Here is a 15,302-nt window from a genome sequence, read left to right on the forward strand (position 1 = left end):
CATAGAACACACCAATTTAATAGTTTTATAAGACAAGTTGCAAAGCAGAAAGAAGTGTGACTTGAAATGCTCTCTCTCATGCTGTGATGCTGAAACATACAGCAGAAAAAGTATTCAATAGATTGGGTTTATCTGCATTTTGAAAAAAAGGCTCCTTTTACCTAGTAGGACATAGTTTGCCCTAAAGACATGCATGTACTGAAGCAGGGTAATTCTACTTACTAAAAATGGAAAGTATGGTAACTATTTAACAAAAATCCTGAGCAAAACTGCTTGGAAGACTTCCACAGGAATATTCTAGATGTGATTCTAGTTAAGGTAAGCAGACAGTGCACATCAGCAAAACCACACATTTGCTGGAGAGACGGGATATTCTCCAGCTGCTATGGAATAGTGTTCCTGCATTATTGGTGCTCTCGCCATTTGAGAACTTCCAAACAACCTCTCCAACATGAGGGCTGAGTCTTCTCTGTGGTACTAAACTCTTGTGGCAGGCAGCACTTCTGTTCTTTGTGTGTGATTGCACAAGGACCTGTCCCACCTTCAGGAGCATATTTGGGTGTACATGACTGCCCTGTTCCAGCTGGGTGGGAGGAGAGCAGACTCTGAGGCATGACCATCTCTGCCTCTTGCTGTGCTCCAGGCTTTACTGCCTGCTTGGTGCACCTTCTGTGACAAAGCTCATTGGCTTCATTTCCCAAAATCTTCCTCATTTTTAACTTTTTTAAGGTTTATTTATGACCTTCTCATTCCATAGCAGGAAAGATCTGAAGCCTGGCCTGATTTATAAAATTCCTACATAAAACAGTGGAAGCCAGCACATGAGGATGAATCCTGTCAGAATCTCAGGCTAAGGCAGCAGGGAACAACCTACAGGCTGAGCTCTTCTCAGCTTTCACTTGAAGCACGGTACTAAGGAGTACATGGTACTAAGCAGCCTCTGGGAAAAGAAGCACAACCTTAGGAGTGTTCCTAAGCTAACTTGTCACTACTGAGAGGGGAAGCAGGTGAGATACAGCTCTCAAAGGGTCTGTGAAGTTGAAGTCTTCTGCTTCATTTAACCAGGCTATCTGTCTATGTGCAGTTGTGTGGGAGTCTAATTACTATAAGGGAGAAAGGATGTGTTCTTTGGTGCCTTGTAGGTGGAGGAAGAGATGGGTGGAAAACGTAATAACTAGAACAGCACCTGCAGCAGAGGTGAGTGTTCAGATAATTACCAGCAATAATTCACATGCACATGTGATCTACATTTCATCAGTAAAAATCCAAATCAATTCATTTAATAACTGCAGAGAACAAGAGTTGAAAAATGATCTAGTACTCAAATGACAGTAGAGTAAAATACCTGTATAAAAGTTTACAAGGGGATTTTTGGTTTTTGATTAAAAAAAGATCAATAAACCCTGAGTTCATGCTGAGAAAAAGCAAGACTCTCAGTACTCATTAGTCTGTATTTTTTTAGTGTACTCTTTCTCTGAATGCCAGGATGCTTCACTGTAAGATTAATTTTACCCCTTCAGCAAGACACAGCATTCATTTTGAAAGGAGAAAGGAGCATTCACTTCATACACAACACTCTTCAGCTGAACCAAAAGTATCTGCAGATCAGAGTTATCAAGAACGCTACATCATAGGAAAAGTTATGGGTTCAGAATGAGAATAAATCAGTGATGAGTGAGGGTTTTTTTCCTTCCTCACACAGAGCACCATCAGGAATCCGCTGATGTTGGAAAAAGCCAACAGCATATCAGGTCTTGGTGAGCTTTGAGGCCTGGCAGTTTCATTTCACGAAAGGAAATAAAATCTTGAAATCAGAGAACAAAGTGTAACAAACCCTCTAGAAAGGAGAATGGATAAAATAAAATTCAATTGAAAAAATAAAGGAAATTTGGAAAAGGAGTGAATACAATGAAATGGATTGGGATGAAATGAGGTGCACTGAAAAGAACCAAAAGTGGCCAAAATCATACTCACTGAAATCTCAAAATGAGAGAACAAAGTGAAACAAAGTGAGAGGAGAAGAAATGGATGAAATTAAATGCTTGAGGGGAAAAAAAATGACATGAAGTGTACGAAAATGGACCAAACCTTGCCAAATGGTACTGATTGAAATCACAAGATTTCTTTCCTTTCATGAAATGAAGTTGTCAACTTTCTAGAGCATTCTTAGGAGTATATTTGAATATAACCCCTAAATAGTGTTGCTTCTTTATCCCAGAAGATAGTAAAATAAAATATGATATATAACTCTTCTGTTCACCAAAAAGTGAAATCACAGAAAGGTTCACTCACACCTCTATAATTCCTTAGACTTAAACCATTGACAGTCTAGGACTAAGATTGGACTCAGCCATAGTCAGGCTCCTCTCTGCAAAAGAGTTTAAAACGCAAGAGAATCTGTTCTGCACCCTGTGACTCAACAGGAGGGCTTTCCTAATGAACTTTGTCTGAAGCTCTCACTCTGTCCTGTGACACCAACATAATGAGGAAATATTCCACATGGAGTTATATTTCAGGCTTTCACCAAAAACATAGTTAGTTATCATGATTAAAAGCCTGTTCTATCTGTAAACATGTTATGACATTCCACATTTTTCCCATTTCAGACTTCAGAATAAACTGTTGTAGGTTTTCAGCAGATGGAAGTTACCTCACACTCGGGGCTCAGCAAATTTCAGTGAAATTGCCTGAAATCCCATCATGATAGACCTCAGTCCTGCATCTTTTGTCTTGCAGCTGGAAACCATGCAATGTTTCTTTGAATATAGTAGGGGTATCTAAAAACTCAACCTCCCTAATCCAATCCTTATTACTCACCATTTCATTTTCCTAAGAGTGAAGGCAGTATTGGGAGTTTCAAGGCTGGCAGTCAGGGCCATGTGCTTCTCCGAACAGCAGGTCATTGCAATGGCAGTGGGATTTTCACAGTTTCTCAGGCCAGAGCACAGTTTAGGGCAGGGCAAGTGACAGGCAAAGGAGGCCTACAGCATGTGAAGGGCTGGCAGTGGTGTGTGTGTGTGAGCAGTGGCCCCTGACACGGTGGAAGGGGTGACAGGAGTTGCGTGGGGACTGTGAGGCCCAATGGCTCCAGCTGCAGTTCCTATAAGTTCAAGATGGTCATGGACCCTGATGCCATGGCAGCTTTTGTGACCCCCAGGGTGTAAAAGTGTAATTGTCGAGAAAATTTACCTCCAGAAGCTCAAATGTGGCAAGAAGGTCTCCTCCTGAAAGACTTCCACAGTGCACAGGGTGGTAGCAAAGTTTTGGTGGTTCATAGTTTTGATGAGCAAGTGTCACCACAGGGGCAGCCACTGTAGACCCAATATATTCAGCCTTACCCTAAATAAAGGAGAATACAGGAGTCAAATGCATTTGCATTTCACAATGCCTATAGGAGCCAAGATGATGCAGAGCTTAGTATTTATGAAAAAAAACTTCAGAAGGAAGGGCCAAGGTAAGATGCAAGGCAGCTATGAAAAGGAAGAGCTGAGTACTTATTAGATCTTCAGAGTATTCAAAATTTCTGAAGTATATATTTAGTCAGTGAGGCTGCATCAGAATCTGCATGGTCTTGACCCAGACTTAGATACAATATTTACAGTGGTGTTCAAGGGATCTGGGGGCAAGATGCTTTTGATTTCTGTAAGCTGGTCTTTGGGAGCAAGATTCACTTGGGGAAAATACAAGGCTACGTAGTGAATCTCAGGGCTGTTCTCAGATGTTAAACTGCAAACCACAGCAACACTGAGCTCTGTTCAGCAAGGTGATCCATTTAAAGCCTATTCAGTGACTCAGCTTTGCTTTCAGTAGGATGTAAAAGCCCAGAATTTTAGTGAGAAGAATTTTGAGTTTACCAATGCGTCATCATCATACAGCTCGATGACAATCTCTGGCGGGAACTGGGCGATCTCCTCTTTGTCACCATGAAGCACAATGCTGTTGAAAAGCAGTGTCTGGTTCCAGGTGGGGGACAGTGTCTGAGAAATGATCTAATGGAAGAGAGGAGATGTTTAATGAGCTGTTTGGTTGAGTGTCCTTCAGCACGACATGCTCATCTGCTTGCGACCTCCTTTTCCACAGCCTGAACAATGCCATGTCTGACACATTTTTCAGCCTCTCCTCCCAGCCAGGAGAATATGAATCTTTCACTTTGAGGCTGGTACCTCCAATTTCTCCATTTCTCTGTTTGCCTCACAAATCCCTAACAAGCATATCAATACATGACAACCAGTCTGTGCAGACAAACCTCAGTATTAAAGTTATAGGAAAAGTTATAGTATAAAGTTATAGGAAAGCTGTTGGTTTAGGGAAGCAGGCACATGCCAAGTGCTATTAAAATAAAGCTTTTGCCCTGAGGCCAGTTTTCACTTCTTTAGGGCACATTCTTCTAATCTTACTTCTAGCTCTGTGTAACATAATGACACTTAACACTTTATGAAAAAGAAAGAAGATATTTTCATGAATCACTCATAAGAAATCAAATTCAAAAAAGCTTTTGATTTATTGTAATTTGAATTAGATGGATGTTTATACCATTTCATCATAGAGAATGTTCCAATTGTCTAGGCAGAATGTATACTTAAAGATAACAGTTAAAGAGAAAAAATGTGCCAACTGCAAAATTATTCATAACCTGCTATCATTCTTTTGAACGGAAATAAGGTTCTTTACTACCATTTATTGGCACTTGGCTGACACTCTTATGAAAACATGCAAGTTATCAGCTGCAGTATTTTATTCAGGCAGTGCATAAACTTAACATTTCTGTGCCTATAAACACTTACTTTTCCTGGGCCAAATTCTACTTTCCTGGATCTGGTGCATCTAGACACTAATTTAATTCGATTAATTCACCATCTTCTATAAGAAGGTAAAATTACATTACAGGAAAAATTCAATTAATAACCTTGAGGCTAAAGTAGAACAAGTAGGCGTTTACAATTTAGAGAAAGGTTTTCATTTTTCTGCCTTTGGCACAGGAAACAGAACTTGCTTTGTAACAGAATAAAATGTCAGAGGAATTTTAGAATTAATTAAATTAAATCAGTCTTCTGTGAAGTTTTAGGGGGAGGGGCTGGATGAGAGGGTTAAATTTTTTTTCTGAAGCAAGACTGTATTTGGTGTGAAGCAAGATCACACTTGGCTCAGCAAATTGTGTTTGTGGCAAGATTTTCAGAATTCCTGCCAATTTTAACTCCAGGGAAGTAGTAAAGGGCTCAGGACCTTTGAAAGTCAGGCTCCATGTTCTGTGAGGTACCATCCTCCTGCTCACTTGCCCAGGCTGTACTTCAATCCTTCTTGCTGAAACTCTGTAGAAGTTTCCACTTCTCTCTAGAGGCCCCACAGGAGCCCATTTGATCCCTGGAGTTTCCTGAGGGAGATGGGACACTATTGCCTATTGGGCATATTTTAACAGCCTTTAGGTCTCCCATATCTCTGTTTTCAGCTCATTTCCATTTTAACACTCTAAAACCACAAGTGTGCTTTGCCACGTTCCATCACAAAGGGCCACGCTGGCTCATATGGCTACAGAAGCCACAGAAAGGTCTTCACTCTGCTCAAGGACTGAATGCATAGGCTACAGGAAAAGAGAATCATGAGGACTCATCCTTATACCCACATTTATACCTAGCAACGACAACAGTCCAAATAGTCCAAATTTAAAATGCATAAATAAAGATGTGAAGAAAGGTACTTGCTACAAAGTCCCAGTAGCCCCACAGAATCTGATATCTGAGCTAAAATAAACTAAGACTGCTGCACCTCTTATTAGAGTAGTGGGTAACAGGTAAACTTTTGCCTTGTTTGCAGTGAACTCTCAGGATCTGCTCTTTAACAGCAGGTATCTAACTTTTCCTGCTAGGTACCTCCTTGCAAAACCAAGCTTTTCCCTTTTCATGGCTGTTCTAGGGTGATGTATGATGCTTGTATCCCCAATTGTCTGTTCTGTCTGTGTTGGATATTGTGTTCTGTACTGTTAAGACTGGTTCTGAGAGCAAAGCAGGGAGAGGGAGAAGCTCAGAGTTTATTTTGAGAAGCTGCACTCACTCTGCACATTCCACATTCTGCATTCTCCCCTGGAGTGTGTTTGTCTGCAGCACGGACAGACAGCGGGACAGAGATCTCCTGGGCTTTTAGTCAGTTTAGCTAGCTGAGGCAGACAAGTTCCCTGGACTATTTTTTGCTCTTTTTCTTGGGACTGTTTAAATCTGCTCTGGACTGAAAAACCCAGAAGTGCACCAGGAGCTCACACCTGCGGCCCACTGGGGCTTGGACCAGTGCCAGAGGGACTGATAAGAGAATAAGTGAGCCAAGCTACACCCACAGCAAGGACTTCCTCAGTTTCTCATTTTCAGCGTGGTGAGAGGTTTTATTGTTTCATATTATTCATTTTTTATGCTTGTGGGTGCTTTGTTAAATAAAGAGCTTTTTCCCCTTTTCTCTAAGGAAATTTTTTCCCAGACCAATCATGGAGGGGCCGTTTGGGTTTGCTTCCCAGACGGACCCTATTCAGAGGTTTTCTCCCAGATTTGCCCTAAACCAGGATAATAGCCTAATTGTGAAAAAAACCCGAAACCAAACCAAAACAAACAAACAAAAAATAACAAGAAAAAAAACCAACAAAAAAGAAAAAAGAGTTTTCAGGCACCAAAAGAGGCTTTGAGCTTTGGAACTAAGAGACTCTGGAACTTACCTTTGTGGTCTGGCAGCGTGATGTGAAAGTAACTTTCGCAAAAGGATCAGAAAGCCCAGTGCTGTCAGCGGCAATGAGCCCTCTCGCCTGATACATGTGGGCTCTCAGCTGGAAGAGGTGCGGGGCTACATCACGGCAAAGAAAACAGCAACATCAGCTCCATGGAAACAGTGCAGCACACGGGTAGGAGGGGAAGATTCATCAACTGCTCTCCAACCAGGATCTGACAAGGGGAACTGTTGCTAGTGCTGTCTCACTAAAGAAACACCTGAGATGCTCAGAAGTTGTGCAAGATATCTGAATTCACTTAAAATCAGTTATGTAGGTCTCTACTGCAAGGCTATTAAGTGCCAATTTTTATCTCCCATCACTCTTTTATCTACAAGGTGTTCTATGCACCATCAGGAGAACTGAGGGATGCTTCCTCTACAAGGAGACAGATCCATGGGACAGGGAACAGAAAACTCAAGTGAACAAGTTCTTTCTTTCCCTGACAGCTACAAAGCATCAGTGGTAGAACTGATGACTTGGCAATGAAGCCAGTGTTTTCTGATGAGAAGAAGCAAAGCCATTATCATCTTGAACAGTTACTTTATATGAGGGTTATGCCACACTCTGAACTAGAACTTTTGGGGCCATTTCAGTGTTAATAGGGAGAAGAAATGGTGCCTTACTTTTATACAGCAGGCAAGCAGATGAGGGCAGCACACTGTGCCCTGAGTTGGTGTTAGATGGTAATTCAATCTCATATCCTACAGGCAAATTCTCCATGGCACTGTGGGCATAGCTGGTAGGTCCAAGCCACAGGTAGATGTCCACCTTTGCCTGCACAGTCCAGCCCAGAGGGCGCTTGCCTGGGAGCTGAAGAAAAAATCCAACATCAGCAACAAGCTCAGACAAGAGAGATGGCTGGGTGCTAGGTCTTACCAAGCCAGAGTAAAATAAAGAAACATTCTCTGAACTGATATACTGATAAATGGCATTTCTCCACAGTGAGTGGCCCTGAGACTCATTCAGCACAAGAAATTTCTGTGATACTTAGGGAGGAATTAGTAGTTTGCTCAACTAACAGTCTATGTAAACTGTATACTGTCTAATATGCAGAAGTTTTTGCAGGGTATCTTATAGCTGCACACACATAACTGCTATCTTATGCCCTACTTTGCCCAGACTTCAGCCCACTTTCCATTTCATGCAGTTTTGCTGGTCTCCAGTACTTAGTCCCATGTATTACTAAATATATTGCTCCATTGGGCAGGTCAGAAAACATTTCCACTATAAAATGTTACTAGTCTTGACCTATTAATTCCTTTTCCTTCCTTCTCACTTCATCTAGATCTGCTAAGTTCAGAGTTTAGTATTTTCTGTTCCTTAAGGTAAGTCTTGATACTGAAGAGGCTGGATAGTTAATTGCAGAATATTTTATTTCATGCAGGCAAATGGTACTTTGCTTAGCAAGTACCTATAACAAGTATCCCGGGATCTCAGATGTTTTTATCTGCTCTTTAGCTGTGCTTTATGGGAGTCTTCCCAGAAGTCCAAGGTGAAAAAATTACTAAAAAGTAATTATATGAAGTTACAGTTGTCTGGAGTATTTGGGTTTTTCCTGATGGTCACAGTAACAATTACATTGCACAATATTCCGCTGTAGGTACTACTGGTCACGCTGTCTTTGTAGGAGTATATCCACGAGGGCTTTCCTTCAACATGAATATTCCTGTAACAGTGTTGTGGACATACATTGCACAAACTTAAGCATGCTTAAATAGAAAGTATAAATAATTCCTGTATTACCCCTGAATTCCTAGGTTTCCTCACTGAGTTGCTGGGTGCTGATCTCTCACCGGTCTCCTCCCAGACTTTCACGTGCTGCATTCTGATGTTTTTGCCAGCAGAGGCTGTACCTTTTCTATTTGTTTACATATACAGCCATTGATAAACAATGTTCTGTACTTGCCATAACAAATAGTGTGGATATGAATTACTCATATATCAAAACCCCATTACTCATATATCAATGATAGAGTGCTTAAAGAATGACAAGCAGAAATGTAAGAAGCAAATATTAATAAAGGGCAGATACAAATCTGTAAATATTTTTACATCACAAAATTAATCTCCAAAATACTATCCCTGGAAGAAATCTGAATACCAAATGCTCCCCAGGCATGACTTGTGTTTGCAGTGTGCCACAGACTTACTTTCAGGAAATGAGTTTTAATCTTCCCACAGTCCTTGCCTCTCTGCTCTTTCACTGGGGAGTAGAGTATGTTTTTTGCTGGGACTCTTGCATATGCAACTCTTTTGTTGTTGCTGATCATCCAGATGAACACATCAGGCACTGTATTCTGTGGCTGTTAAATGAGGCATATTGAAATAAAACTGAATTCCTTCTATGAGCCACCACCATCACATTTTTGTTAAAACACTCTTACTAAGAGCTGATGGCCTCATGCTTCTGTGGACTGGCAGATGTTCCCCTGAACTAAACGAGGCTGTCACTTCATGCTTTGCAGTCCACACCTCAATTTCTTATTACAGATGAAGGTAAAAAGTTTTATAGAGTGATCAAGGAGCACCCACTTCATGAATAATTTCAGGAGAAACTAAAACTAATGATCTGGGTATGGCTCTGTCCCAGGAAATAACCACAGACCACATAAGCAGCTACCATGGAAAAACCATCAGTTTCATCTATACCAGCAAACCAAGAAGGACCAGGACCAAGCTCAAACACTGACATATGATCATTTTTTCTGCTTGTGATGATGCTCAGTGAGACTGTCTTGCCCTGTTCCAGATAATGTTTCCCCAATCAAATCATCAGTGTGGTTTGAAAAGAAGAGCAGCCAAGGGGCTGCTCCCTAAAGGAACTGTAAGCAGGGTCACTCTGCTTCAGGAAGAGAATTTGTGCATAGGATGCAAGCCTTGCCACTGTGCCACTTGTTCTCTGACCCACAGAATAGCCATGGTCCTCTTTGGTTTGCTAGCACAAGCAGCTCTCAGAGGCACAGATTTCCAGTGGCTGGATTTTGGTCTGACCAAATATATCAATTCTTAGGCTAAATAATATAGGCACCCTGAGCTCATCAGTCCAAATCCACACAGGTGTCCATACAGGTGGAGACATGAATTCATATCAGAAAGTTGGCTTCTCCAAACCACCAGGTATGGGATGATCTTATTAAAAATATATATATCTGTGGTGCATTCTCTCCATACCACACAGCCCAGTGTTTCCTATCCTGGTTTGATACCAGCTCCATTTAATGCAAAAGAGAATAAGATCCAGATATCTGAAGGAGAACTCTTTGGATAGCCAAGCCAGATGTTATTCTTTACATGGAATTATGAAAATCAAACCCAAGTCCTGGATTTTAATTTTTTCTGAATTCTGTGGGGATTACCTCATCAACCAAGAATCGAATTTTATCTATAAAGCTCTGAGTCTCACGAATCACTTCATCCAGTGACATCTTCTTTTTCTGCTGCTGAACAATTCCCTTAGCATCATTGGACATTGCTTCCTGCAGTGAGGAAAGACAATATATACTTTTCATCTGTTATCCAGCAGTTTGAACTGGGAGAAAAACTGTCTTTGATTCAGTTGAAAAAAGAAATGGAAAACACTTTCTTCAATGTTTCTTTGTCACAGCAGAAACTGATGAACTCTTTGGAGGTGGGCAACATAAAAATTGAATGTCCCCCATTTTGTCTTTGTTTGTCTGCATACTGCATGTACGGAAGCCACAAAAACCATGTAATTGCCACCTGGAATTATTGGGCCTTGATCCTGAGAGAAGGCACAATCTTTTCTGCTACAAACAGCAAAAAAAGGTAATAAATATTCAAATGACCTCCACCCAGTTTGGTTTCTTCTCACTAGTTCCCTGGAGAAGATTACTAGGTCCAGGAATATCAAAGGCCAGACTTTACTAGTCTTGAACTTCAGCACCACCACAGTAGTTAGACGCCTGACAGCATTGCAAATTTGGTGCTTTTCCACTGAACTCATCATCACTCCATTTCAAGATCCATGGACGAGAAAAATAATCTCATTATTATAATGTCTTATTGGTATTTAAAAACAAGATCTGATTAATTTTAGTGTATCTGACAAGTCTTTATTAAGCACAGTGGGATTTATTAAAAAATGCTCATGGATACTGTATTCATATGAATTACAAAGCATTCCCTTATGGTGCAATCAAAGAGAAATAAAATAGAAAAAAAAACAAGCAGTGTGCTTTCAGTAATCATCATTGCATCAATGCTTATAGGAAAAGAACAGCACATACCAGCTCTTGCTTGAACAGCATGAGCCTCTTTTTGTCCAAAGCAGTGTAGTTCAACCCTTTGGGCTTCTTCTCAGCAATGACCATGAACACCCTAGGACACAGGAATGACAGGGGTTTTAAATCTGTTATGTTTTTAATGTGAGAATACTAATGTGCTAAAATACATCAGAATGTTCTGTTTCTGCTGCAGTACATGAACCAGAGGACAAAGATGCTGAAAATCTCTAAAGGATTATGTACCTATAAGATTCAAGGAAGAGAGTCCAAAACCTCTGCACCACACTTCACAAAAATGGATTAATAATATCTAGAAATAAGGGGTTATATCTATTTTGAGCCCAGTCATGTCATTTGATACAGAGCCCACTGGATCTATACCAATATGTGGCATTCTTTGTTTTTATATTAACCTTGGTTGGTTTTTTTCATAGTGTATCTATCACACACTTTATTGAATATTACTTATCACATATATAACATATTCTTAGAATTCTGAAAGCAAAAATAATATGACAATGATTAGCAGTCATCTATTTTCAATACCAAATATGGAAAATAACAATAAAATTTTTTTCTCTCTAAATAGAAACTGGAATTTGGGAAGGTCTTTGCTTTTACAGCAAAGTAAATAAAATAAGTAAGTTTATTCAGTAAGTTTAGTGTACTTTTTTTTAATTATCATCAGTTTCCTTGTCTAGCCTTGAATTTGTAGTCAACATTAAATTTGATTTTCTATATGCATCTAGCAAATGTTATTACCTGCTTTGATTGATAAAACCATTTAGGGTCTTCTTCATTTTCTCCTCAGCTGCAGTCTCTGAAACCTTGATCAAGTCCTTTACTTGCTCTAATGATTCTTCCTATGAAAAACACGTGAGAAAGCCATTATGCACAGGAGGGTGCTTTGTCATTCTGTCGGTGTTACTGTACCATTTATGACTAGTGAGAATGAGGGAGGCGATTTTGTGGCCTGACAGAAAAAGCCTTTGATATATCACCAGAAGAGCACAGAAGAGCACAGAGAAAAAACTCCAGCAGCATGATATATTTTGACCTTTTTCCAGTCTCTCCAATTACTTGTCCAAGTTATTACTGCTTGGAGCAACTTTGCGTTCTTACTCCTTTGGGGAAGATCAGTCAGTGAGAAACATTATCCACTACATAGGAGAAAAAAAAATTAGTTCTTCTTGGTTCTGTTTCTAATCCTGCTGCTTAACTTTAGCAAGTTGCTGGAGTTAACACCTTAAACTTCAGTGGTCACTTGAATCCATATGTACGGTCCATCACAAAACCTACTGTTATCCATGAGGAATGGAGTCAGTTCTTAAAAACTAAAATAAATATCTGGATTTTCAGCAAGGCCTGTGGGTGTATGGGTGCACTGACAAACATTTTCTCTCCACATACATCTATTCAGATGTTTATTATTCAAATATCTGAGTTCAAAATGTTTGGCTATAAGTCACTGCCTTCTCCTGATATAACCTTGTATAAGTATGACTTCAGTGTTGTTGCTTCAGTGTTGTTATCCATATATGAGATATGTATGGATACATGAAGGATGAATCAGACTCCTAATCTGAGTGCCCCACATTAAAATGTTCAACATTAGGAGTCACTTTAAAGAAACAAACAAACCAACCAACCTACTTTCTTGAGACTGCTGAAGTCAACTTTAAACAAAGGTTTAAAAAAAACATCATTATTGGAAAACCCTGTGACTAGGACATCAGAGTGACTGCCTACAAGATGACAGGCCATTCTGTCTCTGTCAATGTTTTAGGAAAACTAAGAGCAAATATTGTCCTTTAAGGAGTGCCCAGCATAAACATATGGCAAGAAGATATTAGAGGAAGAGCCGTAGGAGACAAAATTACTCTGTATCTCATAATTTAATTGTTTGAATGTTTTTACAAAGAATAAAACATTGCTCAGGAAAGAAGGCAGACCTATGGCCAAAAAATAGCTGTGGTGGGAATACTTGAGCAGCTCTAATAGTTCAAAGCAATTTGGGGGAAAGAAAAAGGAAACTACTACTATCAACTACTTTCTTACAAAATGAGCAACAAGGAGTGCAGCTGGGGGAAATTTTGAAGGTCTGATTTGGGAAGTGTGGCCTCTCACTGCTGTACTTTGCTGAATACATGGGAGGATGGGTGCCACTTACCAGGTGATCTGCCATTTTCTCAAGAGTGTTGGAAGAGTACAGACGAAAGGTCTGGTTGCCCCAGTAGCTCTTTACACAGATACAGGGCTTCCTCTCATCATAGGGCAGGTACTGGTAGTTCCTGTGAAAACAAGGTGGGGAGCAGATCATGAAGGTGACGGAGCAGTTCAAGGGGAGGCAGAGCAAAGAAAAGTTGTTTGGTGGTTTTAGAGCACAGAAACTGTTGACACAACAGGATGTGCTCACACATGCTAACAAAGAAATCCTGGGAAGAGCAAACACAAACATCACTCATGCTACCAGTGAGACCCTTGAAGGGAAAAAATTAAAGTCAATGGATCTAGTTTCAGTGCTTTTCAGGGTGGAGAAAAGCCAAACAAAAAGGCATGAAGAGAAGCTCTGAAATACTATTAATGGTAGGAAACTACAAGGGAAAAAGGAGCAAAGATTAATATCTGATCACATCTTCAAAAGCCATGGTTCCACACACTGCACAGTGGGAGAGGCATGGCAGAGCCTCAAAACCACATTATTTTCATAAGATGCTCTTTTTCAGAGTCCGTGGAGATTGATGTTCCCTGTCAGAAACTGATCTGCAAGGCCTGCTTAGTAAAAGTAATACCAAACTCATAATAATTCAGTGATAAAATGCATCCACTGCTCTCTCTTCTCACTCTTTTGATCTTAAGTCCAAGTTTTCATATTGACTCTTCTTGTAACTCTGCTTTCTTTGTGTGTTTAGCTGCATGAGTGACTTGCACTAAAAAAAACGAGCAGGAGGCCAGGGTAACCAGAGTCTCTGCAGACCTGCCACAAAACTGATGTTTTGGTTAGATCTGTAATAGGTACTATGCCAGGTCCATGTACCCAATAAGGGTCCTCCTTTACATAAATACTACAGCCTTATGAAACTTAATTACTCAGCCACACTGGGTTAGCTATAGAGGTCTCCTCATTTTCTGTACCAATGTGGGGGCAGTGGAGACCTTTTTAATGTGTATGAACACCTGCAAACCAGTTCATGTTCTGTCCATGGCTCTAGTGGCCTCATTCAGTCTCAGTGGTTTCAGACAGAACTGGCCACAGGTCTTAGATCACCAAGCCAAGACAATGGAAACCAAATAATTTTTTGCTCTTGACTGACATATCAATGACTTCAAACTTCCACATATCCCTAAGAGGTTTATGTGTGAATTTTTTCCATTTAAAGAGATTATTATCTTCTCTATAACTTCATTTTACTGCCCTATGTGATATCAAAAGAGAGAGAATTTTCCATTTACTTTCTCCTCAATAACCTACAAAAGGTGAGAATTACCCATTGAATTTGGTGCACAGCACAGCTACACAGACCTTGGGTGTCATTAATTTTGGTGCTTTCAGAAGAGAGAAAATCAATTCAACCATCCCCCAGGGCCTGAACATCTTAACCTGAAATTCATAGAGTTTATGAACCTTTTCATCAGATTTACTAAGGAAAGTATATAGCCATGAAAAAATCAAATGGAAAACTGAAATTTCATGTCTGTTATTCCCACTATTATAATTCTGAGGAATCACTTTTTCAGTTTTAGCTTATCCATAGTTTAAGTTTTGACATAAATGTGGAAAAGTCCTGGCAGTTTCACGGTGTCTGCTTTAGAAGTCTTATTGCTCTGCCTGTTCCTTACATTATTTAGTGGTTTTAATCTCCAAAATATACTCTTCTTTTTGTTTTCCATGGTTCATTTATGAATCTAAAATGCAGTTTATTTAAACTACTGGATATCCTATTAAGTACTTAATAATACTAAAAATATCCAGTGGTGAGACCACCAAGGTGCCATTATGAGAAGACAGTGAAAAATCCATTAATTGGTATCAGTGGCTGACCAAACTGTTTTAAATAGAACAGGAGGGAATAAATGATACAGCATTCTACATAAATTTGAGGAAAAGGGATCTTTAATGAGAGAAAACTTTATTAATACTGGACCAAGCCAAGAAGCAAATAGCTGATTTCAAGAATGATTCATTTTTTTACAATGGTTCTTTAAATCTAAATCCTTGTTAAGGGAAAACTAAAAAAATCCCAGCTTCTCTCAGGGAAGATAACAACCCTTTGCATGCACCCAAATTTGCAGTTTTGTTAATGAGGAAAGGC

General features: G+C 39.9%; 1 protein-coding gene across 1 annotated transcript in view; it reads right to left on the minus strand.

Moving 5' to 3' along the window:
- FER1L6 (fer-1 like family member 6) overlaps positions 1-15,302 on the minus strand; it is a 67,543-nt gene that overhangs the window by 27,092 nt on the left and 25,149 nt on the right. Inside the window, exons 14-22 of the mRNA XM_063415114.1 lie at positions 13,160-13,280; positions 11,752-11,852; positions 10,993-11,083; positions 10,102-10,221; positions 8,896-9,048; positions 7,369-7,555; positions 6,695-6,819; positions 3,855-3,989; positions 3,190-3,339 (exon numbers count right to left, since the gene is read on the minus strand). Of these exons, the coding sequence (XP_063271184.1) occupies positions 3,190-3,339; positions 3,855-3,989; positions 6,695-6,819; positions 7,369-7,555; positions 8,896-9,048; positions 10,102-10,221; positions 10,993-11,083; positions 11,752-11,852; positions 13,160-13,280 (1,183 nt within the window). The remainder of the gene's footprint in view (positions 1-3,189; positions 3,340-3,854; positions 3,990-6,694; positions 6,820-7,368; positions 7,556-8,895; positions 9,049-10,101; positions 10,222-10,992; positions 11,084-11,751; positions 11,853-13,159; positions 13,281-15,302) is intronic.

This window comes from Prinia subflava, chromosome 1, assembly GCF_021018805.1.
Source record: "Prinia subflava isolate CZ2003 ecotype Zambia chromosome 1, Cam_Psub_1.2, whole genome shotgun sequence".
NCBI classification, from domain to species: Eukaryota; Metazoa; Chordata; class Aves; order Passeriformes; family Cisticolidae; genus Prinia; species Prinia subflava.